Source organism: Megachile rotundata, chromosome 2 (genome assembly GCF_050947335.1).
Source record: "Megachile rotundata isolate GNS110a chromosome 2, iyMegRotu1, whole genome shotgun sequence".
In the NCBI taxonomy this organism is placed as follows: Eukaryota; Metazoa; Arthropoda; class Insecta; order Hymenoptera; family Megachilidae; genus Megachile; species Megachile rotundata.
Window position 1 is genome coordinate 5,658,842 of NC_134984.1, and position 26,382 is coordinate 5,685,223.

General features: G+C 34.2%; 1 protein-coding gene, 2 long non-coding RNA genes and 1 other non-coding gene across 22 annotated transcripts in view; 1 reads left to right on the plus strand and 3 right to left on the minus strand.

Moving 5' to 3' along the window:
- The window catches only part of LOC105663862 (uncharacterized), a 129,932-nt gene extending 125,027 nt beyond the window's left edge, over nt 1–4,905 (minus strand). For 7 of the 17 annotated variants that reach the window (XR_013040519.1, XR_013040520.1, XR_013040522.1 and 4 more), the window contains exons 1-2: nt 4,588–4,895; nt 4,379–4,529 (exon numbers count right to left, since the gene is read on the minus strand). This is a non-coding gene — a long non-coding RNA (uncharacterized LOC105663862). Of the gene's footprint in view, nt 1–168; nt 183–209; nt 1,493–1,846; nt 3,303–3,399; nt 3,704–3,752; nt 4,257–4,378; nt 4,530–4,587 lie in introns of those variants that run through there. The other 10 variants (XR_013040515.1, XR_013040510.1, XR_013040525.1 and 7 more) reach the window with 10 other exon arrangements.
- A 2,783-nt stretch (nt 4,906–7,688) lies between these two features.
- On the minus strand, nt 7,689–10,554 carry LOC143266592 (uncharacterized). 3 transcript variants are annotated; one of them, XR_013041538.1, is made up of 4 exons: nt 10,351–10,554; nt 10,202–10,238; nt 8,219–8,409; nt 7,689–8,029 (listed from the first exon to the last, which is right to left on the minus strand). It is a non-coding gene; the product is annotated as an uncharacterized LOC143266592 (long non-coding RNA). The 3 variants fall into 3 exon arrangements; XR_013041539.1 differs by having other exon boundaries at nt 8,215–8,409; XR_013041537.1 differs by having other exon boundaries at nt 8,211–8,409.
- A 2,586-nt stretch (nt 10,555–13,140) lies between these two features.
- Nucleotides 13,141–13,259, plus strand: LOC143264023 (5S ribosomal RNA). Its single transcript, XR_013037368.1, has one exon. It is a non-coding gene; the product is annotated as a 5S ribosomal RNA (ribosomal RNA).
- Nucleotides 13,260–16,015: 2,756 nt separating this feature from the next.
- On the minus strand, nt 16,016–21,243 carry LOC143266673 (uncharacterized). The gene is made up of 4 exons (XM_076542260.1): nt 19,689–21,243; nt 17,672–19,374; nt 17,434–17,571; nt 16,016–17,223 (listed from the first exon to the last, which is right to left on the minus strand). The coding sequence occupies exons 2-4, from the start codon at nt 17,693–17,695 to the stop codon at nt 16,984–16,986; spliced, it is 402 nt and encodes a 133-aa protein (XP_076398375.1). The 5' UTR covers nt 17,696–19,374; nt 19,689–21,243; the 3' UTR covers nt 16,016–16,983.
- Between the last annotated feature and the right edge of the window lie 5,139 nt (nt 21,244–26,382).

Sequence of the window (26,382 nt, forward strand, 5' to 3'; positions counted from 1 at the left end):
AGAAAATTTGTCACGTACTATTTTAGCAAAATCGGGCTCTGTACCGAACTAGATTTGAGTTCTGAGAATAGTCTGCAAAGAAAATCATGAAGAAATATTACTTTTTCTCAAAATTCCACTGGCGACGGAAAATGGTGTTTTCTATATTTTTGGCAACTAGATATTTACTCTTCTTGTCACTCCTAAATAGAAACAACCTAAGTTAGACAAAAGTTGTTCAGGTTTTTTTATCATTAGATTTGAGACTTAACAAGAGAATTCACTCATACTGATTTTAAGATCTACACAGCTAACGGTACGGACATAGAAATGTTGAAGACAACCAAATTGACAACTCGGATTACGGCTTCCATTTTCATAGGATGGTTCTAATCGTATATGGTCAAATGTGCCCTTAATTTTGAAGTCATTTGGTTTTTCCACGTTACGCTTTTCATTTTTTTTATCGCTTGTAAGTGTTTTTGAATAATTGTTATACAGGTAACCCTCCTATAACACGATAGATAGGTTCCTAGAAAGTGCCGTGTTGTGTGAAACCGTGTTGTATGAGACCCAGGGTCAGTACAAAAAGGGGGGTTACGTTCCAAAGACTTATTAAAAACAAATATTTTTGCGTGATCGTTTCTAAAGTACCCTTCGGAAAAAACCGTGTTTATGATCGAAAAGTAGCCGTTGAGGATGAGGTGAAAATTAATTCTAAATTTATGGCAAGACATGTAGTAAAATTAATAACTGGAAAAAGCCAAAATATTTTAACTCAAAAAACGACTGCCTAACGGACCGGTCATACTGTAAATAAACTTTCGGAATCCTCACCTAGATGTACCGTCGCACAGTGGCGAAAAACGGCGAAAACGTGAACAAAAGTCAAAAAATGAAAATCGCAATTCTTGAAATCCATTTAGTGGAACTAGTTTATAAGGGATCTGTGCATACTGTTTTCACAGTTTTAATGACTTTATTATTACCATTTCGAAGATATGAGCCTCCAAAGTTGAACATTTTTTAAAATCAATTTTCTCCGGGTAAAGTTCAACTTAATGCTGTTCATCATTTCTTAAATATTATGTTCATTCACTATTATCGGCTTTTTATATGATCCTTTAGTATTATTGTTGAGTATAGCAAAGTAACCGAGCTCTATGTGTACGTAAACAGTATGGTATGGTGTGTGTGTGTAACAGAGCACATGTAATGTATTCGTGATGTTCAAACGTTAAGGTGTTTTTCGTATTGTATTCGTCGTTCGACCGTTCCCGTGTGAAGTTCAGTTATTTTCTTAATCTTTTCAAATTAGCCGTTTTTCTAGTTCGTTACAACAATTATAATAATGCAAATTGCACAACAAAATGTTTATTATTAACACTGATATGGAAAAACATATAAACCATAGTCATATTTAATGTTTATGTAAGGTAAAAGTTGTGATCTTCACCTCGGTTCACCTACCAAATAGGCTTAAATGAAAGCTGGAAACTTCCGGAACAAGAATCTGTAAAGATATCTTGCGGTAATTTGCGGTTTTCTGAGTTATTCACATTTATGTTCACGCGCGCGCCCTATTATCATATGTGACAACAGCGGTTTCGAACGTTTTTCAAATATGTCGTCGCTGACCGTTGCAAAAAGTCTTGTTTTGTAGGTGAGATTTCAATATCCACACCCATATATATATATATATATATATTACATATTAGATATTTAAACATTATTAAATAATTTAAAAAATAAAAATTTATTTGCAATTTCTGATAATAAAAAATGAATTTGCTAATGAAAAAAATATTATTATGATAGTTCAAACATTCAAGTTTAAAATGCAAAAAGATTTAATTAATTTCGATAAATAGTTTACGATATAAAAATTCATACGTACTAGTTAACTAACCGTATTAGTTAACTAACAAATCAAAATTCGATTTTTAACACAAAAAACTAATTTGTAACACTAATGTAATCATTTTATCGAAAAACATTTAAATAATTTATCTCAAAATCGAAGATATTAGTTTTGTCCACGTTTTCGCCGTTTTTCGCCACTGTGCGTCGTACAGAACAGCCGATCAGCAGCGTGAGACACTTTTATTTTAGAAAAATGAGACACTTTTGTTTTAAAGAAATACCTACTTTTCGCAATATTATATCTTTTAGGCGGCAAGCCTCGCCGCGGCTGTAGAAGTACATTGTTGTACAAAGGTTTTTGCAATTTTCTTATTGTGTTAGAGCGAAACCGTGTTGTAGGATGCCGTGTTGTTGGAGGATTTCCGCAATTTATAAATCGTGTTATAGCGAAACCGTGTTATAAGATGCCGTGTTGTAGGAGGGCTACCTGTACATTTCTATATCCACAGGTACAAAGAGCCTACATTTAATAGTACTCATATAGAATAATATTTAATATAATAGTATATATAATAGTATATTTAAAATTACTTAATAAATATAGTGAGAAAAAAATCGGTTTTTGATTTTTTTAACTACGGTACACCTTACCGCAAAATATCAAAAAATGAAAGAATAACAGTTGTACCAATATCTAGCTATCACATTAATACAAAAGTAGTGCTCCATCAACTTCAATAGAAAATAACATTTTTTTTATTTTTTATTTTTCACAACCACAATTTGTGATCCAAATTTCTGAAAAAATTCTATAATATGCGCTATGTGGACTTCAATTTCAGAATTTTTATGCAAAATTGAATAGAGAAAATAGGCAAAAAATTGGAATTTTGTTTTGTCCTTTTTACTCTTCTCCATAGACGAGACAGGGGATTGAAACTTGGTGTGAGATGCTTTTTTTTCAATGTGCTAACAACTGACGTATTCATTTGGCTTAAAGGCACATTTGACTACTTGATTCGACTAGACTTTTTATTGTACCAAAGATCCAACAGGTAATACTTATGCTAGACACGTGCAATAGAAAATTCATGAACTAATGAAACTACATTCTCTTACACGCTTTGCAATTCCAATCTGTATCAATTCCTTTAAAACAATATATTAAGATCACATGATCAATATCACAACAAAATTTATCAAAGCATAAAAGATCACATTGTCACTAAAGTATAGTATTATACGGTAACAAACTTGTAGGATCCTTTTGGAAAATGTATAAGCAATACGATTTGTCGTCAGTTTTGTAGTTCTTCATGACCAAGAAAAACGGTGATTGAAATCTTTTGGGCAAATATAAAAGACTCAATAGCCTCACATTATCAGACACGCATTCAATACTCCACATCCAATACTTCTCTCATAGACTAGACAGAATGACAATATTCACAACTCTGGATCTAGAAAAAGTATATCACCACTCTTAGGTTGCATTAAAAGAGTGGAAAAAGAAACCATAATAACTGCATTTGGTATTTTCAAATATAATGTAATAACCTTTGGCCTAAGAAATGCTGCACAGTCTTTTTAAAGATTTATAAACAACAAGAGATGCTGCACAAAAACAAACCTCTCTAAATAAATGCTTAGAGAGTGTTAAGAAACAGGAGAATGGTCAATCGAATGGATAACTGAAGGGGAGAATTGGTGAATGCACCTTTGCTGGCACATCCCAAAATTAATATATTACTACTTTTAATTACAAATGCTTCTGGCTTAACAAGTGGAGCTGTGCTGCATCAAAAAGTTAATGAAACATGGAAACCCCTCAATTCACGTTCAAGGAAGAGTAGTATAGCACCTACAACAGGAAGTTTGCTACTATTTTGAAAGCAATAAAACATTTCAAGCATTTTACCGAAGGATGCTACTTTACTATTTAGTCAAATTACAAACCACTTATGTACAATTTCTTTCAAAGATCTGATAAAGCAGCACTGAGACAACTATGACAAATTCACTACGTTTGACAGTTTATTACAGACATTATGCACATTTCACAATCTTCCAATGAAGTTGGTGATGCTTTGTTGTGGTTGGACATGATCAACATATCAATTGTGTTGAACACCCAGCAACCAGCTAATCAACAAAAAACTGATTCAAAGTTGATTCTATTACTACAAGATAAAATATTGCTGCACCTAAAAAAGTTAAGACTAGATAACACAGAAGAAACTATTTATTGTGAAATTTTGGGTGAACAACATTGACCATATGTGCCAGCAACAATGACAAAACAAATTTTCAACAATATGCATAACCTTTTACATCCCAGTCATTGGACAACAACAACAAACTTGTCTGGCCCAAAATAAATAAGAATATCGTATACTGTGCTAAGACCTGTATTCCTTGACAACATAGCAAAATCACCAAGCATGTAGTAAATTCTAATCAGTCTATGGTTATTTCATAGGAAAAATTTAAACATATGCATATTGACATTTTTAAGTGCTTTATCATCGATAAATACCTAAATATTGTTTTCTGTTGATCGACTTCTTTGGGTGGGCTGAGACAGTCCCAATTAACATCATGTCCGCTAACACAGTGGTCTAACACAATTTTTGTGCTTTTTGGATAATAAGATTTGCATCTCTATCCACAATAACTATGCTTATCACCTGAAGGAACAGTGTTCAAGAATATTAACAACTTAATAGTGCATAAACACATACATACCACAGCATATTATCCAAGCAGTGTAGCAGAAAGATATAACAGATGATATCAATAATGTGCCATGAAAAAAGCAATTGGGTTGCAATTCTTCTAACCGTGTTACACAAATTGAGATGCAATTTCAAAAAGGATGTTGGCCCAATAGCAGTATTTATATATTGAATGCATTTTAAGTAACATCCATCAGTGCTTTCGAGAGACCGGTTAAAACTTGTGTTTATAGAAATTCATAAATTGACTAACCTGCCAAAGATAGATAGAAGGGTAACCTTGTCTTTTTACCGGAACAAGTTTAGCGGGAGCACAGACTAGAAATATAACCAGAGGCGCACTCCCAGTTGACATTTTTCGTCTTTTGAGCGGGAAATTCAAATCTAATTTCCTATCAATCTCTAGGAATTTGGAATATACTTATAATAAATTTTCGGTATATTACAGTATGCTCTCTGTAAATTTAATTTACTTCTGCGAGTCTTGATTGTAACATTTAAGGAATAAGTACTACATTCTTTGTAGTGTGCCGAACGTAGAAAGAGACAGCGATACAAAAGACAAGGAGGAATAGAGTTTCGAACGTTCGACAAACATGAAAGACTCGTGCGTGTTCTGTCTTTTAAATTTAAAAATCAAAATTCTTTATTTTTGGTTCTTCGTGAATGAAACTTTGATTATCGTATTCGTCTCGTTTTTCTGATTAAAATGGTACCAAACACGATATAATTAAGATCATAATTACTTGTATAGCAAGCTGTTAGGAGGAATTCGTATCTTTACCGTAAATGTAGTTTCCCGCAAGTGTGAAAGCCCGAAATTTTTATGGCTTGTTACATAAGTAATTACCATCGAAATCATATCGTGTTTGTGTCATTTTAATCACAAAAACGAGACAAATACGATGGTAAAAGTTCCATTGACGAAAAACCAAAAATAAAGAACTTTGGTTTTTAAATTTAAAAGATAGAATAAGTCTTTCGTGTTTGCCGAACGCGTCAACTTTCTGCCTCTCTTTCTTTTCCATTCGCCGTCCTCTTTTATGTTAAAAACTTTAATCACTCGTTACACACGCAATTGTTAACGTGATTATATCATGTTTGGTGTCATTTTAATCAGGAAATCTAGACAAATACAACAGTAAAAATTTCATGAAAAAATAATAAGAAATAAGAAAGTTACAATCTCTTTCTTTGCTTGCATTAGTATGTGTCTCACCGATATTCGATCCTTGTCGTTTCGGCGACCGACCGTGTTTCATTCGTGACTGATTTCGAGGGGGATCCCCCCAGTAGTGGGGATACAATTTTAACATTTACGGTAGAGATCTTTTTAACATTTACGGAGAAAATACTGTACTAATATTATCTTTTGAGGTATTTGCATCAATTTGACGACGTTGAAAAATTAGAAAAGAAAAAAATATCGGAAAATTATTACTCTACAAAATATATTTGTAGAAATTAAGTTGGAAGGAATGGTATTCCACTGCTTTGAATTGGATTTTTGCAAAACTCTCTTATTATTCAACAGAAACTTTAACAGTAACAATAACTTAAGGAACAAACTTTACTTAACACTATTTAACAAAAACACAGAACTTTTTAAACGTCTTTTTTGCCTTTATTCCGTCTATTTTCCAAAAACGTCCTACTTTCGCCACCGGCCTCTATTCAACAACGCTCCCTTTTAAAAAAAAACACCAATCAACACCCGCTCGCTTATACAACGTCTTGAAACGAAACGTCGGTAATTCTTATGACAATTTTACGTTTATTACCGACGATTAATTACCGAACGGATTAATTACCGACGTTCGGTCACTTTCTCGTATTTTCTCATTCCCACATTAAAATATATTTGAATAATAAGTATTACGGAAATGATTAGCACAAATAACTTATTAGAAAAAGAAAAACTATACAGGGTGTTCGGCTACAGGTGGGCATAAATATAGAGGGTGGTAGCTGGGGTGATTCCGAACAACTTTTTCCTTTACCAAAATGCTGGTTAAAGCTTAGTTTTTGAATTATTAATGAAAAATACTGACCAATTAGAGCGTGAGAATAGCGCGCGCACAGACGCGAGAGCGATAGGTGCAAGCGTGACTCTTGTCGTGAACAAAAAAATCGCGCGACATCGGTAACGTAGTTACCACCGTCTATAATACGTCAGCCGGTAAGTAGTTACAAAATTTACTAACAAGGGACATCAACAAGGTGTCACACGCCGATTTTAATTAAATTGATATATGTTGTAGCTTTTTAAAAATCATTTGACACGTATTTTTTTATATCTGCGGACATCCATGTTGAGGGGGTGAAAATAGCCCTCAAAGTTGGGGGTTGAAAACACATTTTCTTTAATATCTCGGAAACTAGAGGATGTAGGAAGGTGAATTTTTTTTTAAATTGTGTAGTTTTTAGTCAGGAATTTAGTTAGTGACAACAATTTCGGGAGAAATTATTTATTTAAATAATATATTAAAAAATTGCACTTTTTTTTTCAATTTTTCACCCTAAATGCAGTTCGATTTTTTTGCAGCTTTGTATACTAAAAATATAGATCAAAATAGGGGATACGTGTTTTTGGAATTTTTTGTTTATTGCAATTTAGCAATAATTATTACGTATACAATTTTCTCTTACCTTTTGCGGAGAAATGATTTAAGATTTGTTTTCGAAGAGGGTGAGCCCTTTTTATACGATAATTTGTCACGTTTTTAACAATTAGACAATATCAAATGTTTATTGTTCCATCGGTAGCCACGGAAGGCCCAGCGGGCAGGTATAAATCCATCGCGGAACCAATCGTCGCTATACGGAACATGGGTTTCTATGGGTTTCAATGAAACTTTTAGCCGAAGGTATACGTTTATTTATTTGACATTTAATAATGAATTTCTTCATTGAATTTCATTATTGTGCACACTATATAGCATAATCTTCAGAAGCAAGCATTCAACTTTAGCTTCATCAATTTTTATTACATTGTTTTTTGTGAATAAATTTGTATCTAAATTTAATAAAATTAAAGGATTAGAAATTTTTCGAACGAAATTTTTTTAATTTCGAAACCTGTTAACGTCAAATGGTTGAATAAACGGTATGTTATTTTTTGGCATTTTTAATATTTCCTGTTTCTTACACTGTTTCTTACCTAGGGATTGATCGTCGTAACTTCTCACTTTATCTTTTCTATGAATCAAGAAGCAAAACAGTATTTTCTGGTTCACACGGATCAAAAAAATATTGGCCGGTTTTTATGTAGAAGGTGGTTCCATGTCCTCTTAATTCGCAAAAATAGGCAAGATTTAGAGATAAGTCAAGTCATTAAATATAACCTCTTGTTGCATTTCTATATCTGCATATGTCCATTCTTTATACATGTCAATTGCATCTGTTATGCTTTGTGCTAGTTTAACTTTGTTTCGATTTATGTGTTCTTCCTGCTTATTAGAGATAAATATTTTCATTAAAATGTTTATAACATTAATAGCATTAACATTCATATTATAAAAAATAAATTTTACAAATGTTCAAAAAGAGAAACAGTAATACAATTACCATACATATACTTATATACACCCACTTTCCTGCAACAGTATATTTGGGAATAATTTACTTACTTACTTACTTACTATTTTTGGATTACGACGACCAATAAAAATTTCTGAAATTTCCCACTTCCACTTTAGCAACGTAAAAAAAAACAAGAAAGAACAACAGCGCACTGCTCAAATCTCCAGTTCTTTTCAGAGATACCGAATCATTTAAACGAGGAACATTTCCGTTCAAATTATTAAAAGTCAAATATTTGTAGTATACAAATCTGCAAAAAATTCGAACTGCATTTAGGGTGAAAAATTGAAAAAAAAATTCAATTTTTTAATATATTATTTAAATAAATAATTTCTCCCGAAATTGTTGTCACTAACTAAATTCCTGACTAAAAACTACACAATTTAAAAAAAAATTCACCTTCCTACACCCTCTAGTTTCCGAGATATTAAAGAAAATGTGTTTTCAACCCCCAACTTTGAGGGCTATTTTCACCCCCTCAACATGGATGTCCGCAGATATAAAAAAATACGTGTCAAATAATTTTCAAAAAGCTACAACATATATCAATTCCATTAAAATCGGCGTGTGACACCTTGGTGATGTCTCTTGTAAGTATACATTTATCAACGGAACTAATTGTATCGATCAAACGAAAATGAAGATGAATATCAAAAGTAGTTTTTTCTAAATAATTGAAAATAAAAAATGGCTTTTTGTTTAACGATATATAAAATAACTTTAAGAAAAAAAATACGCCGACTTCGAAATGCACTAAAAAGTATAAAATAATTTCTATTTCCTAATGAAGTAATTTCTATTTCATTCAATTATACAATTACGTAACAGATATGAATGAAATCTACTTACTCGTTAGGTAGTATATTAAATATATTTCAACCTTTTCGGAGGCGGCGCAAAATTAAAAGATTTTCTTGAAATGTCAACCTTTGGAAAGCCGAACATAGGCAAAGCTTGTATAGCTATTTTTTTTTCTATACATATAACTCGACAGCACGCCGCGAAGTAGGCGTTAGTGCGTATAGAATGTAACTATGGTCTATCTAGATTCATAGAGAATGCGACGGAAAGACTCGATCGCCGCATATACTATAAAGATAGAGTCTATCTGCCGCAAATTTGGTAATTCTCGCGTCGTGGGCTCCGTTTATAGGTTCTTAGATCCATGGCTTCCACATGCGAACGAAGTCGATTTAATTTCATTTATATCAGAAACGTTGCGAAATGAAGATGCAGTCGTTACATTTACGTATATTACAGATATATCTACAATGGTTCGTATTCTTTCTCAGGATTTATTAATTTCCAATACGCCATACCACAATCAACTGGTTATTGGTAGCAACGTTTACTGAGGTATTTTTAATTTTGCGCCGCCTCCGAAAAGGTTGAAATGTATTTAATATACTACCTAACGAGTAAATAGATTTCATTCATATCTGTTACGTAATTGTATGATTGAATGAAATAGAAATTACTTCATTAGGAAATAGAAATTATTTTATACTTTTAGGTGCATTTCGAAGTCGGCGTATTTTTTTTCTTAAAATTATTTTATTTCACGCTTTCGAATGGAATGGGGAGAATTGTATAGGATACTGTGAGATAGTTCTTCCGGGCTTTTTTTTGTCTGCGTAAATGCCATGAACATAATTAAGTAAAAGACAACATGGATATTCGTTTTTCAATTTCTTTTTTCGCTAATATCTCGAAAACTAAAGCTTTTCGTCAATTACGCGTAAGGAAAAGGTTGTCCAGAATCATGCCCCTGACAACATATTAAAAGGACATTAAAATCGTTTTTAGTTAATTTCATAAGTTAATAACAATTTTTCGCTAATATCTCGAAAACTAAAGCTTTCCGCGAAATTTGTATAGGAACAAAATTGTTCAGAATCATGTCCGTGATAAGATATCAAAAGCACACTAAAATCGAGAAAAGTTTATTTCAAAAGTTGCTGATTTTTTTGCAATAACAATACTTTGCAATTAAAAAATGAAAAATTTTTTGATAATGGTACCAATGGGGAATCAGAACCTACCAGATGCAAAAGGTTTCGTTCCGATCGGTCCATCCAGCTAGACGTAATCGGCGGGTACACATAGAAAAAAAAAAAATATACTGATCGAATTGAGTAACCTCCTCCTTTTTCGAAGTCGGTTAAAAATTAAAAAATACTCGGACGCCTACCTCAGAAATGAATGTACGATGCGAGAATTCTTCATTAATTCTTAAACACATTGTTAGATTCCGATTTATTAATCAGATTTACAATAACGATGTTAATGTTAAAAGACATTCTGGGAAGTTTCGGAGGTTCTTTTAAGGATTTGGTATTCGGTCTTAGAGGTAGTGGGAATGACGAAAAGGACCAATAAGGATTATCGGATATTGAGGAGTCAGGCATATTATTCAGAGTCAGTGAGTAAGGGTTTAAGGGTCGCGTGACTAATTGTGTACGGAAAGATGACGGGATTTAGTTGGGAACATAAAAATATTGACTATTTTAGAGTGATAAAGATACTGACTAATCTTAAAGAAATAAAAATATTGATTAATCTAAAGCGATATCCAACAGCATCGTCGTATGACAAGACACCCGTTTACTCGCTAAAATCCACAAGAGCATATCGATACCCACCCTATGGGATTGTCAAGTAAAAAGGGTGACTGTCATTGTTTTCCGTACAATAAGGATATTTCCGGATAAGGAATCCGCACTAAACAAACACACGCACCACGATTGTCCCGTCCGCAGTGTCCACAGAAAACACATTCACAGTAAATGTTCAAAATGTCCACCATTCTCTTCTAAGCACAATTGTATTCTTAGAAGTAGACTTTGTCGCACTTTTTCGAAGTCCGTCATAACATTTTTTACGATTCCCGCGGAAAACTCGATTCGCTGTTCTAATTCTTCTATTGAATTCACGGGGGTTGAATATGTCATAGTTTTCATATGTCCCCAGAAATGAAAATCCATTGGGTTTAAATCTGGGGACCGTGCAGGCCATGGTATAGATGCTCCTCTTCCGATCCATTTGTTCTGGAAGTGTGTTGATAGATGCTCACGTACACTAATTATAGAGTATGAAGGTGCGCCGTTTTGCATGTACCACATGTTATGTATTCCTTATTTCCAACGGTACATCTTCTAGTAGTGCGGGTAATCTGTTTCTTAAAAACTCCAGGTATCCTTCACCTGCCAATCTGTTGGGCAGAACAATAGGACCACTCAGGTCGTTTCCTAAAATGCCTGCCCAAATATTTAATGAAAATTGACGTTGCGTATTAACCGCTAATGTCGTGTGCGGATTCTCCTCATTCCAGACATGGCTATTGTGGAAATTAAATATTCCATGTCTGTTGAAGCTCGCCTCATCCGTGAATAAAATTCGTGAAAGGAAGGATTCATCAATCCTTCTTTTTTTTTTCTTTCATCCACGAACAAAAGTTTCTTCTTCTTTCATAGTCACCCTCTTCTAATGCCTACACTCGTTGATAGTGGTATGGGTGCACCTCGTTATCCTTCAAAATTTGCCATACGGTACTGTTGCTGACACCCTCTTCGGCTGTAATCCGTCGTGTACTAGTGGTCGGTTCGTCGGCAATATGGCACATTACCCTTTCTTCTAAATCCAGATTTTGTTGCAGTCGTCTTCCACTTCGTGTGGGTTTCGTCATGCCAGTCGTTCGTAATCTTTAGTGCACTCGTAAAACCGTTTTCCGATCTGGCAGACGTTTGTTGGGGAAGCGCTCTGCATAAATTTGGCGGGCGCGAACGGTATTTCTTTTTGCTTCCCCATAGCACAAATGAATTTCTGCTAATTCTTTATTTGTAAATTCCATTTTCTGCATCTTTTTTCTTTTTTCTTTCTTCTTTCTCTTCCGGCACTAGTACACTCACACACCACACAAAAAATCACAGGCACACAAAAAAATCACAGACACATAAAAAAAAAAAAGAAATTAAATCACACACGCAATCCAAAAAACTAAAAAAAAAATTACTTTTTACGCGTACGCGATCGTGTAATACGAGAAATGAAAAAAAAATTAAATAAAGAAAAGAGATTAAATACAATAAATTATGTAAATATTGTTAATACTGCAAATAATTGTGTTGAATTCGTTTCGGTCGTCGACAATCAACTGACGATTTCTACAGAATTTTAAAAGCAAAAATCAGTAACCAAATGACAATCGTTGAAATCATGTTTGCATAACGATGGAGTCGCCGAGCGATCAAACGTAAACAATAACATATCGGTAGGGTAATCCTAATGCAAGAGTAAAACTTTTTGACTTTTTCATTATATTTTTATGTAATTTTCATTAATATATTCGTAACATTTTCCTGATTAAAATGATACTAAACACGATGTAATTCAGAACATATTAATTTTTAATTTCAAAATATTACGATTACATTGAGAACCTTACTTGAATAAGTTATTGCAAGTAAATATGATTCGAATTACGTCGCGTTTGGTCTTATTTTAATCAGAGAAATGTAAAAAATTTACTAGTTAAAGATTGATAACGAAAATATTAAAACTAAAAATGTTTTGTACTTGCATTGGTATTGCCTCGCCGCTATACTCCCGCTTATACTTGTGTATAAAAAATACACAACTTTGCAATTTAAACCATCCCTCTAGCTCTACTGGTTCCCGAGATATTCCACAAAACGTGATTCTCACCCCCTACTTTAAGGGCTATTTTCACTCCCTTAACATGAATGATGGCAGTTAAAAAAAAAATACGCGTCGAATATTTTTTCGAGAACTACATTATATCCAGGTTTCATCAAAGTCTGAAATTATCACTTCGTGGTGGTCCCTTGTCAGTAATTTATTGATTAAAGTTGCCATTCTTCCTTCATTATTCTTCTTATTTATCTTAGAAAGGAAATAAAAAAGGATAACTTTTGTACAGGGGGTATACAGTCGAAAACGAATTTTTCACCATTTGTTATCAGCCAACGGCCATACTAGTCAGGATATACCGGTTCTCGTCCGATCACCGAAGTCAAGCTGAGTTGGGCGCGGATAGTACTTGGATGGGTGACCGCTTGGGAACTCCGCGTGCTGTTGGCTTTTTTTCGTTTTTTTTTTCTGTTCTTGAATAAAAAGTACAAATAATTATATTCGTTTAAAGCATTTTTTACTCTGCTTAACACTTTATTGACCGGTCATTTTTGAGGCTGCCAGTCACTAAGTACCGGCTGAGTCGCGCGCGCACTTACTCCCAGTACCGGCTAAATTTTCGCTATTCATTGTATTGTGCTTATTCCTTTTGTTTCAAAGGAATGTAATTTTATTAATATTTATACTTTATTTTGCATTTATTTTATATAATAAAGGGCCGTATAAATTAACATTCATAAAATAAATTCAAGGTAACAGTAATTCAATTTTTCGACAAGCGTTGGCAATCGATAAAATAATTTTTAGAAAAAAAAATACGCCGACTTCGAAATGCACTAAAAAGTATAAAATAATTTCTATTTCCTAATGAAGTAATTTCTATTTCATTCAATCATACAATTACGTAACAGATATGAATGAAACCTATTTACTCGTTAGGTATTATATTAAATACATTTCAACCTTTTCGGAGGCGGCGAAAAATTAAAAGATTATTTTGAATATGTTATTTAATTTTGCGCCGCCTCCGAAAAGGTTGAAATGTATTTAATATAATACCTAACGAGTAAATAGGTTTCATTCATATCTGTTACGTAATTGTATGATTGAATGAAATAGAAATTACTTCATTAGGAAATAGAAATTATTTTATACTTTTTAGTGCATTTCGAAGTCGGCGTATTTTTTTTTCTAAAAATTATTTTATTTCACACTTTTTATCGGCCGGCAAGACGTGTTTGTAGAAACAGTAGAAAATCGGCGACTGCATGTTGACTCATACACCACCAGAGACACGGAGGCATACGTAGAATTCAATATATTAGTAACAATAGTTTTTCGCTAATAACTCGAAAACTAAAGCTTCCCCTTAATTGTGGATAAGGAAAAAGTTGTTCAGAATCGTGCCCCTGATAACATATTAAAAGGACATTAAAATCGTCCAAAGTTGATTTCAAAACTTTTCAACAATTTTTCGCTAATATCTCGAAAACTAAAGCTTTCCGCGAAATTTTTATATGAACAAAATTGTTCAGAATCATGTCCGTGATAAGATATTAAAAGCGCACTAAAATCGAGAAAAGTTTATTTCAAAAGTTACCGGTTTTTTTGCAATAACAACACTTTGCAACTGAAAAATGAAAAATTTTTTGATAATGGTACCAATGGGGAGTCAGAACCTACCAGATGCAAAAGGTTTCGTTCCGATCGGTGCATCCAGCTAGGCGTAATAGGCGGGCACACATAGAAAATAAAAATAATAATAATAATAATAATAAAAAAAAAAAAAAAAAAAAAAAAAAATAAAAAAAAAAAAAATATACTGATCGAATTGAGTAACCTCCTCCTTTTTCGAAGTCGGTTAAAAAAGCCTATTAATAGGCTAGCGGTCGATAAGCGTTAGCAATGAAAAAGCCAATAAATAGGCTAGCGGTCGATAAGCGTTGGAAATCAAAAGGCCGATTAATAGGCTAGCGGTAAATAAAGTGTTAAATTACAGTCGTTGAACTTTGTATTGAATACAATAGTAAAACAAAAAAGAGAAAGCCAACAAAGCACGCGGAGTTTCCAAGCGGTCACCCATCCAAGTACTATCCGCGCCCAACTCAGCTTTTGACTTTGGTGATCGAACGAGAAACGGTATATCCTGACTAGTATGGCCGTTGGCTGGTAATAATTGATACTAATTTTGTTTATCTATACGTTTGTCGCAGTTTGCCTTGTGTAATGTTTGATATAGTATGTGTTTCTCCCCTTCCTGCAGTTTTCCCGTGGGAACATGTTCCACTGATGATGAAACTCGTCGGGTTTCCACCACCCCCATCCTCCGGGATGGGGCGGGAGACAGTTTTAGTGAGTATGGGTGAAAACCGCCCCTAGTAGGGGGCGCCGGAAGCGAGATTCTCACACTACATGGGCTATCTTCCCAGGTGTCCATCAAGGATTTCTGTCTTCCTTCAAAAAAAAAAAATTTTTACTTATTGAACGACTCGTTTTTGCAAATAACTAAATCTAAAGAATGTGGGATTCGTGTGGTGTGCGGTTAAGGAGTGAAATCCACAGGTCAATATCTTTCAACAATTAGGTTTATTCAATAAAACAATGAGAATTATGAATTTAACAAATAACAAGTAACAAATAACAACACTATATGAAAAGTATATAAACGACTGTGTAGCGTCTTTATAGTGTATATAAACCTAAACCATTTACAACTGTACGTGACGTCAGGGAAAAACCAAAATCGTTTTAGGGAACCATAATTTTTAAGCAAGATACCGTACTTAACCGTCATATTGTAAACCAGTCCCTAAAAATTAGAATTTTTTTCCAAGTACCTGCACATTTAACCGTTAGCCCAGCCTTCCTCCCTCTACAATGCACCCTGTGTTTGGTTTAACCACCACTTTAACACTTAAAAATTGTTTTCTTCGCACATTCCAAGCTGTACAAAAATCAGAATTAACCGAACTCTCATCAAGTTCACTTTAAAATCTAACACAAACCTAAGCTGAATTAACTCTTTCAGCAATCTAAATAATTTTTGAATTTCTTTAAAACCTATTTTATACATCATCGAGTTCACCCATCACATTGGGTGCAACAATCATGCTGCCTTTAAGAAACATCGCGAAGAGCACGACACAACAGACTGTAAAGTATAAAGTATATTGAACGGCTAGATCAAAAGAAAGTGAATAGACTGATTGTTTAGTAATAATAATAGAAACTCGACAAATTAAATAGTACGTAATTGGTGATTGTGAATCTAACAAAATGAAATTTGCTGGTTAATACTTTACGATAAATCATACCTAAGTTTGATTCTTGTTTAAAGTAAATACGCTTTTACAAAATTAACAAAATTCAAAATTCTAAATATCTATGATTTGATTATCTTTTGTGGCTAGTGCAATGACAAAATTTAATTTGATTAATATATTTATAGTTTACAATATATTTATAGTTTCTAAGTTTGTATAACTACGCTATTACAAAATGAACAAGATTAACTCGTTTATAGTCTACTGCTGCAAGGAATCCAAAGTAGGTGTGATTCTTTTTCTAAGTGTTCTCTTTCTAAATACGCTTTTACAAAGTTAGTCAGATTAATATTTTTAATCTATTGTCTATGATTAGCAGAAAATCGAGTCGTCTCTCGCACTCCAATGCAATGTGCGTAGGAGACGAGGCGATTTCGTAGATTCGACTTTAACGCTCGAATATTGCGAAAATGAAGTTTTTACGAGTACATCACCCATCAGTGGACTTCCCTACAGGCCGCTCTGGTCGATTTAGATAGTAATAAATACTTTGTACAGAATAAAGTCGAATTTTCGAAGATGCGTGAGTGAGACAGACGCTGATCTAGGCAAGCCAGATGGCCGTAAGGTGTGAAATATAGTTCAACGATTATCCGATAGCAGCGCTCGTAGTATTTTTCGCCTATTTTGACATTTCTGGCCAAGTTACCGACAATGTCGATAAAAATATAAATTGGTCGATAACTACAGTAGATAACTACAACTTAGCCTTATAGACTGGGTATGCCATTGCGCATGGCATCGCGCATGTCACATAATTCAATGGCAAACGCTTGTACGTATTGCTAAAACTGTAAAACATGATATGAAGAATAAAAAAATTGCTGTATGTACGTTTATTCAATTTTAATTTAGTAAACAATTCTGTTAACAGAGAGAGAGAGAGAGAGAGAGAGAGAGAGAGAGAGAGAGAGAGAGAGAGATTTTAATGATTTTCGGCCGCGTCTGTCCCTTTTCTGCTTTGTCTGCCAGCGACCGCGCCCTCCATCCCGCAAACTTCTATTACCACGCCTGCCGACATGGCCATGGCACTGGCCACCGCGCGCGGCCCCCACGTCCGCCATACAGTATTTTTTCAGCAGTTTCTTCAACTAAAACAGTAAAATTATAATTACACATTTTTATTTTCCAAAAAGTATCACCGACATGTAAATTATTAAATTAAACACACACACTCACACACACACGCACACACACTTCCAGGCACAATTCGATATGTTGGTAATGATAAGATTCCACGAACATGTAATTTTTTCTTAATAAATACATCGTAATAAATAAACATCAAACGCTTGACTTACATTATCTGCTGGCGGCCTGTCGGTGGTACGTCTTTCGACTGCCGCTTCTCCCTCATTATTTTTCATTTCCCTGCCTTTCTCTTTCTTTACTTCATTTTCCTTCTGTTCAACGTTTTCATCTTCTTGAACAATCTCCATCTGCATATAAAACGATTTATTTATTTTTTTAACGTAATGTAATAATTAATTGCTATCATGTAATAATATTATTTTCTTATATTCATAATGTTATACATACCTCATGTGACGCGTTTTCGGCCATGGTTTCTCTTGTAATGACGAACAAATGATTATCGCGACCGATGGCGAGTCCCGATCATCCACACACATACAAGGTGTCTCACAACTCGTGTAACTCAAGGTAAAGGGATGGTAGAGGATGTAATTCTGAATAAGATTTTCCTTCGCAAAAATGGGGTTAAAAGCTTCATTTTTTAATTATTAACGAAAAACTGGGACCATTTTTGTAAAGGGAAATCTTATTCAGAATTACATCCTCCACCACTCCTTTACGGTAGTTACACCAATTGTGAGACACCCTATATACAAGTATCGAGAAATAAACAAATGCCTTCTCACCATGCATTTTTCGAACGGAAAAAAATATATCACAGTATAGTTCGCGACATTTTACTGCGATAACGTACAAAAGTAAGGTAAAACGATCGCGAATTATATTTTTTTTTCTTTTCTTCTATTTTTTTTTTATTTCACTGTAAGTGTACACTGTGTGTTTCAAACAGTGTGTGAAAAATTGTGAGAAAAGAATTATAATATTATATTATAATATTTTTTTTTATTTTTTTCTATTTTTTTTTTATTGCACTATAAGTGTACACAACTGTGTGTTTCAAACAGTGCGTGAAAAATTGTGAGCAAAGTTTGTAATATGAACACGATAAATTTGTGCATTGCCGAAGGCGAAGAAACGATGGAAAATGTGTATAATACGAAAGGAATGAAGAAAACATTGCCCCTTTCAAAAAGAAGATATTCACAAAGAAGGGCGTGGCGCAAAAGAAGAGAATGCTTATTAGCCACTAAGAAGAAAAAATTGAAAAATGTTGACGGCATAACTAACAAGAAGAAAAATATTGGTGTACAATTTATAAATCAGCCGTCAACATCCGATGGGATTTATTGTCCGTCGGAAGAAATTGAGGAAAATACCATATCCGCGGATAATTCAGACCTGGAAGAAAATTTACTAATAGAAAAAATAAGAACGACCGAGTCAGAAAAAATGTCCTCTATCTACAATAGCTCGAGCATTGTGAATATGCGCCATATGTTTGAAGAATTGAAAAAAATGAGCAACCATGCCGAGAACAGGGAAGACTGTGGAATAAAATACCCGAAAATAACCGGCATAAAACGGTCGGGCCTGAGGACTGCTCTCAGCGTAGTGTGCACTATGTGCCATTATAAAGGTGAAATCCACAGTCAACCTGATGAAATTCAAGAAATGAATATCAATCAAAGTGCCGTGGCTGGTACGATATTTACTGGTAGCAGCTACGCCCAATTGGAAGAAGTTCTTGCTGCAATGAACATACAATGTATGTCGAAGAGGCAATATGTAAAGCATCACGATGAAATCGTGAATTCGTTGATTGCTGCAGCAGAAAAAGAAATGATAGCAGCGGCTGAAGAAGAAAAACAATTAGCTATTGAAAGAGGAGATATTCTTCAAAATATTGCGAATGAATGAATATTGCTGCACAGAGCGGCCTCCGCGTTCGCCGCGCCAGCCTCTTTGCTGCACGGAGCGGCCTTCGCGCTCGCCGCGCCAGTCTTTTCGCTGCACGGAGTGACCTCCGCGCGAGCCGCCACGGCCTCCGGGCCTGCTGCCGTGGTCTCCTTGCGACCCGCCATGGCCTCTGCGTCGCGCCCGTGGCCACCATGGACGCCGTATAGTAGTTTTTTCAATAATTTTTTGAGCTGAAACAGTATAATAATAATTACACATTTTCATTTTCAAAAAAGGATCACCGACATGTAGTATCGACAGTAATTATAAGTTTTTGAAATAATTGCGACAATATATTGTTACGAATGCATTGAATTCTGCCGTTTTCCATCGTTCGCCAGCTGCTTGTCAACTATTTCGTTTCTTCACGAAATCGTTGAGCAATCAACATGGACATACACTTCCAGGCAGGATTCGATATGTTTGTAATAATAATATTCCACGAACATGTAATTTGTTCTAAATAAATACATCGAAAGAAATAAATATCAAATGCTTGACTTACGTTGCCTGTTGGCGGCCCGTCATTTTCTGATTTCTTCCACAAGAAATGTTGTTCGGGGGGTCTTCTGTCGTGGCGCTTTCTTTTCCCGCCTCCACATTTTCTTCCACAATTTCCATCCGCATATAAAACGATTTATTTATTTTTTTACCGTAATTACTATCATGTAATAATATTATTTTCTTATATTCATAATGTTATGCATACCTTGTTTGATGTGGTCGTAGCCATGACTCAGCTTCTAATGACAAACAAACGATTATCGCGACCGATGGTGAGTCCCGAACATTCACACACATACAGGGTGTCTCAGAACTCGTGTTTCCCGAGCACTTGTGATAATTGCGCGAGGATAGCTATACGCTACAGCGAGGAAATAGAAATATTCGAAGGCTCTACAACGGCTAACCACCACGGGACCTAGGGTCACGACGTACGCTGAGAACTGCACTAACCCGACAGCTGAGGGAACTAACAGAAACAGTCAGAGCGGTGAACGAAATAAACACATTATTATTTCATTGTACACCCCTGGTCGTAACATCCTCGCTTTCAATGCCATCGCACTTTATATATATTTTACATTCGCACTATCTTTTGTTTCACGCACACTCATACATTGTACATACTCATTTATTGTACATACACATTTATTGTAAAAATTTTAACACAACTTTTTCTTGTTTTACCAAGACTTCACCTAAGAAAATACTAGGAGCAGTTGTCCAACTTCCTAATGTAACCATTGTCAAGAGAATTTGAATTTTTTACTGAAACCGTTACTAAAATTTTTGGCCTAAGAGGTAAAATCACTGTGGATGCCCGTTCTAAAAGAATTTCAATTTCCCCGATTTTAAAAACATTTGGCAAAATACTAAAGTTTAAAGTTACTCCTTGTATCTCCAAAAGTGGAATGTGAAAATCAATGTCAATCAATTTCAACATGAAAATCGTCATTCATGACTTGAAAATTAATATTTATGTTCACGCGATGGGTAAAATATTAACTTTTTATAGCTGCTTTCAAAGATTGTAAATCTTCGTCGACTTATGGCGTTTCCACAACTTGTTACAGTAGTGGAATTATATGTAGAATTATTATTGTAGAATAGAATTTATAGAGTGGTTCAGAGTCCTCCACACTGGTGTGACCAAGTCAATGAAGGATGTAGATCATCATCCCACGTTGCAATGATTGTTGTGTGATGTTGTCGTTGATAGTGATAAAGTTAATTTAAGACTGTCAAAAGTAAGTATGCTTCGCCGAAGATAGTCTAAGACTGACCAGTCGCCTCCAAAAAAGCAGAAAAGAAAGCAATGGAGGAAGTTCAGGACGTAAAGGCGTTACCAAAAAGGACTAATCGGGACAGATTGTTATTTGTAAAAAATACTGATTGGTGAGATGGTTCAACGAATGAGATTGTAAGACTTTTAGCGCTCACTCCAAGGTTGTAAATAACGTTTTGTTAATAAGGTGACCCAAACAGTCAAGTGATTTGGGTCCTTCAAAAGAACTAACAAGGGACATCACCAAGGTGTTACACGCCGATTTTAATGAAATTGATATGTGTGGTAGCTTTCGAAAAATCATTTGACACGTATTTTTTTATATCTGCGATCATCCATGTTGAGGGGGTGAAAATAGCCCTCAAAGTTGGGGGTTGAAAACACATTTTCTTTAATATCTCGGAAACTAGAGGGTGTAGGAAGGTGAATTTTTTTTTAAATTGTGTAGTTTTTAGTCAGGAATTTAGTTAGTGACAACAATTTCGGGAGAAATTATTTATTTAAATAATATATTTAAAAAAATGCACTTTTTTTCAATTTTTCACCCTAAATGCAGTTCGATTTTTTTGCAGTTTTGTATACTAAAAATATAGATCAAAATAGGGGATACGTGTTTTTGGAATTTTTTGTTTATTGCAATTTAGCAATAATTATTACATATACAATTTTCTTCTACTTTTTACGGAGAAGTGAGTTGAGATCTGTTTTCGAAGAGGGTCAGCCCTTTTTATACGATAATTTGTCACGTTTTTAACAATTGAACAATATCAGATGTTTATTGTTTCATCGGTAGCCAGCGAAGGTCCAGGCAGCAGGTATAAATCCGCCGCGGTACCTGTCGTCGCTATACGGAACATGGGTTTCTATGGCCAATGAAACTTTTAGTTTAAGGTATAAGTTTATTTATTTGACTTTTAATAATGAATTTCTTCATTGAATTTCATTATTGTGCATACTATATAGCATAATCTTCAGAAGCAAGCATTCAACTTTAGCTTTATCAATTTTTATTACATTGTCCTTTGTGAATAAATTTGTATCTAAATTCAATAAAATTAAAGGATTAGAAATTTTTCGAACAAAATTTTTTCAACTTCGAAACCTGTTAACGTCAAATGGTTGAATAAACGGTATGGTATTTTTTGGCATTTTTAATATTTCCTGTTTCTTACACTGTTTCTTACCTAGGGACTGATCGTCGTAACTTCTCACTATATCTGAGGTGGTTCCATGTCCTCTTAATTCGCAAAAATAGGCAAGATTTAGAGATAAGTCAAGTCATTAAATACAACCTCTTGTTGCATTTCTTTATCTGGACATGCCCATTCTTTATACATGTCAATTGCATCTGTAATGCTTTGTGCCAGTTTAACTTTGTTTCGATTTGTGTTCTTCCTGCTTATTAGAGATAAATATTTTCATTAAAATGTTTATAACATTAGTAGGATTAACATTCATACTTATAAAAAATATATTTTACAAATGTTCAAAAAGGGAAACAATAATACAATTACCATATACTTATTTATACCCACTTTCCTGCAACAGTATATTTTGGAATAATTTACTTACCCTTGTTCGAATTACGACGACCAACACAAATTTCTGAAATTTCACACTTCCACTTTAGCAACGTGTAATAAACCAAGAAAGAACAGCAGCGCACTGCTCAAATCTCCAGCTCTTTTCAGAGATACCGAATCATTTAAACGAGGAATATTTCCGTTCAAATTATTAAAAGTCAAATAAATAAACTTATACGTTCGGCTAAAAGTTTCGTTGTCGATAGAAATCTGTATTCTGTATAGCGACGATTGGTACCACGACGGATTTATACCTGCCCGCTGGACCTTCCGTAGCTACCGATGGAACAATAAACATTTGATATTGACTAATTATTAAAAACGTGACAAATTATCGTATAAAAAGGACTCGCCCTCTTTGGAAACAAATCTCCATTCATTTCTCCGCAAAAAGTAGGAGAAAATTGTATATGTAATAATTATTGCTAAATTGCAATAAACAAAAAATTCCAAAAACACGTATCCCCTATTTTGATCTATATTTTTAGTATACAAAGCTGCAAAAAAATCGAAATGCATTTAGGGTGAAAAATTGAAAAAAAAGTGCATTTTTTTAATATATTATTTAAATAAATAATTTCTCCCGAAATTGTTGTCACTAACTAAATTTATGACTAAAAACTACACAATTTAAAAAAAAATTCACCTTCCTACACCCTCTAGTTTCCGAGATATTAAGGAAAATGTGTTTTCAACCCCGAACTTTGAGGGCTATTTTCACCCCCTCAACATGGATGATCGCAGATATAAAAAAATACGTGTCAAATGATTTTTCGAAAGCTACCACATATGTCAATTTCATTAAAATCGGCGTGTAACACCTTGGTGATGTCCCTTGTAAGTAATGGGGCACACTGCGAGACTGCTAAATGATCGAGTCTGAGTGCCTTGGCCCGCCGAGTACGCAAGGATTTTCGTAACATAGCACACCGCAGGGGTGCACAGTTTAGAACCATGGAAATAAATATCTTTAAGGAAAGATATATTGGCATTTAGAAAGATGTGCTTTTCTGGCCTGTTAGAAGGCTATTGTCAATAGTTAAGAACGTCAAGTTGTGGAGACGTTCATGTGGTCTTAAATATCCGTTTAAAATTGTAACAGTGAAGCGTTTTTGGGTTTGACAAAACACCCATGAATATTACGCTAATTATATTCTGAGAAACTCGGAACAATTAATTCTACGAATTGCAATAGTTACTTCATCTTCAGTTAATACTGTAGGAATAGAATTTTATAAACTATCCTTCTTTAATTAAGCGAACACAATAGAGAACACAACAAGAACAAATAATGATTGAAATATTCAACTATAAATCATGAATCGTAAATCGTAAAATCAAATAATTCGTATTTTGCCGTTTCGTCACGTTATGTGCGTTCAAATCCCGTATTTATACTGAATCCCTATTATTACTTTTTCCCGATCGTTAGCAATCACTTCGCATAGCATTTCATACTTTAACATTCATGACCTATTGCATACTTTATTTACACAACCTATTTCACACTGCTCTTTTCATTAAGTCAACATTCATACACGCTATCATACATGCAGTTCCGCAGTGGTGGCCATTCTATACATATACATTTTATACTCCTACAATACTGACCCCAATGCAATACCACAAAGATTACTCACAACTTCTCTGTCTATATTAACATTATTAGGAATTCCCTTTTTTTTTAATAAGTTAACTTGACATTCAGAGTCTAATAAAAATGTAACTAATTTTCCTGGAAAAATTCCATTAGGAAAATTTATTATCGGCAATTTTCTAACTCTTTCTGTTGAAAATAGCAAAAATAAAAGCAGAAAAATGTCGGTAATTTGCTGATAAGTCGGTAATCAAGTATGTATATTTATGAGCCTGGGTACCTCACGAAGTAAACGCTACGAACTTATTGCCCAACCTTAAAAGCGAAGAAGAGCAGGTGTCGAAAATGCAGCTTTTTACCTTCTTGATATTCCATTTCTGAGCCTCAATAGTAATGACGAATGAATCTACTGAAAAAAACGATTAACACAGTTTTGTAGAGCAGAAAGAGCTCTATCGAATGAATATTATAACACCTTGCATCGTGCCTTTCCGCAATCCGACCTTCAAGTTTAAATTCTTTTCATTATTTCTTTGATTTGAACCATTTTGGATGTACTCTGTTTTTTCTAAAACATTTTTCTTCAGTATGTGCTGCTCTTTTACAAAATCCACACTACATTTGATTAAAGTTTCCTGAATTAAAATTTCTATTATCTTCTTTACAATCTTTTTTAAAGTAACCAAACATCTTAGATTTGTTTCACTGTTTTTCTGAAACATCCGTTACCAAAACTCTATTTAAAATTTTCTTATTTTCTATCCCAGACTGTCTATTCCTTTTGTTGGGGTTTTTGCAATGAAACGACACTAATCTTATTATGTACATGGATATGTCTGTAATTATGAAAAAGTAAAATTATAAATGATACACACGCGATACGTACTCGATGCGAACACGAAGCATATTACATCGCGACTGCTAAATTGCATGAAAAGAAAAACAAAAGAATAAAACGCGTCTATAGCGTCGTCTGGCGGTATCGTACACTTGTCGATAATGACGGATATCATCGATTACACTGTCCAACAGCCAATTGACGTTTCTATTTTCATTCAGTGTTTCTTATACTCTTTTTCGCGCTGATTACGAACCTCCAATCCGTTTTTCTCGAGCACGTACAGCTTTTGAGAAATTTGAGTTTGAAAAAAAAAACATTTTTAAAATTTGAACTAATTTTGTGAGGTAACTATAAAAGATACTAAGATACTGTTTACATCAAAAAATTCTATAGACTTTCCCAAATACAACGATACCTGCGTTTTATGCATTCTGAATGTTTAAACATGTTTAAATGGCCATTGAACGCTGAGAGACATGGATTTTGCACCAATTTTTGCATATATTTTTCAATTTATCTTAAAAAGTAAGGGTCTAGTGGAAAATTGAACTATACCACACGATAGAGCAGATTTTCACCTTTAAAATGCACCCCTAGAAAGTTGCAACGTCGTTTTTTTATGATGCCAAAAAGCAAAATAGCAACGCGCGACACGAGACGAAGCCAGTGGTGCTCTGCATCAGAGCGGCCGTTCCGTATCGCGCCTATATTAATGCGATTACGCTCTGGCGTGGAGCACCACGGCCTTTGTTTCGTCTCGCGCGTTGCTATTTTGCTTTTTGGCATCGTAAAAAAAACGACGTTGCAACTTTCTAGGGGTGCATTTTAAAGGTGAAAATCTGCATTATCGCGTGGTATAGTTCAATTTTCTACAAGATCCTTACTCTGGAGTGCTGGAGAAAAACGGGTTGCAGATTCGTAATCAGCGCGAAAAAGGCTATAAGAATCACTGGACAAAATTGGAAACGTCGAAAAAAAGTCAAAATTTGTTGGACAGTGTTATCTATCACTGCTCCTATCGATGAATTTTAGTAACGGTTCCGGTAAAAAATTCAAATTTTCTTGACAATGGTTACATTAGGAAGTTGAACATTGCACCTGGTATTTTTTTAGGAGGAGTTTTGGCAAAACAAAAAAATGGTTATGCTAAAATTTGTGCAATAAATGCTAAAGAGGAATCTGTAACGTTAAAAATTCCTGACGTAGAACTAGAAGAATTTGAAATGATTGATCCATTACCGCGTTCAATACAGGCAGGAAATTCAAATTTGGAGAAAGAACAGAGTAAAACTTCAAGATTTAAGAAAATAATCAAATTATTGAAATTAGAACATCTCAATGAAAAGGAAAAAAAAGTTTATTAGGAACAATTAATAATTTTTTATTTCA

Coding starts and splice junctions, on each gene's coding strand:
- LOC143266673 (XM_076542260.1), bottom strand. CDS start 17,695: ATGGCCGAAAACGCGTCACATGAG. Junction 17,572..17,671: donor CCGAAAACGCGTCACATGAG/GTATGTATAACA, acceptor TTTTATATGCAG/ATGGAGATTGTTCAAGAAGA. Junction 17,224..17,433: donor ACAGGCCGCCAGCAGATAAT/GTAAGTCAAGCG, acceptor TTACTGTTTTAG/TTGAAGAAACTGCTGAAAAA.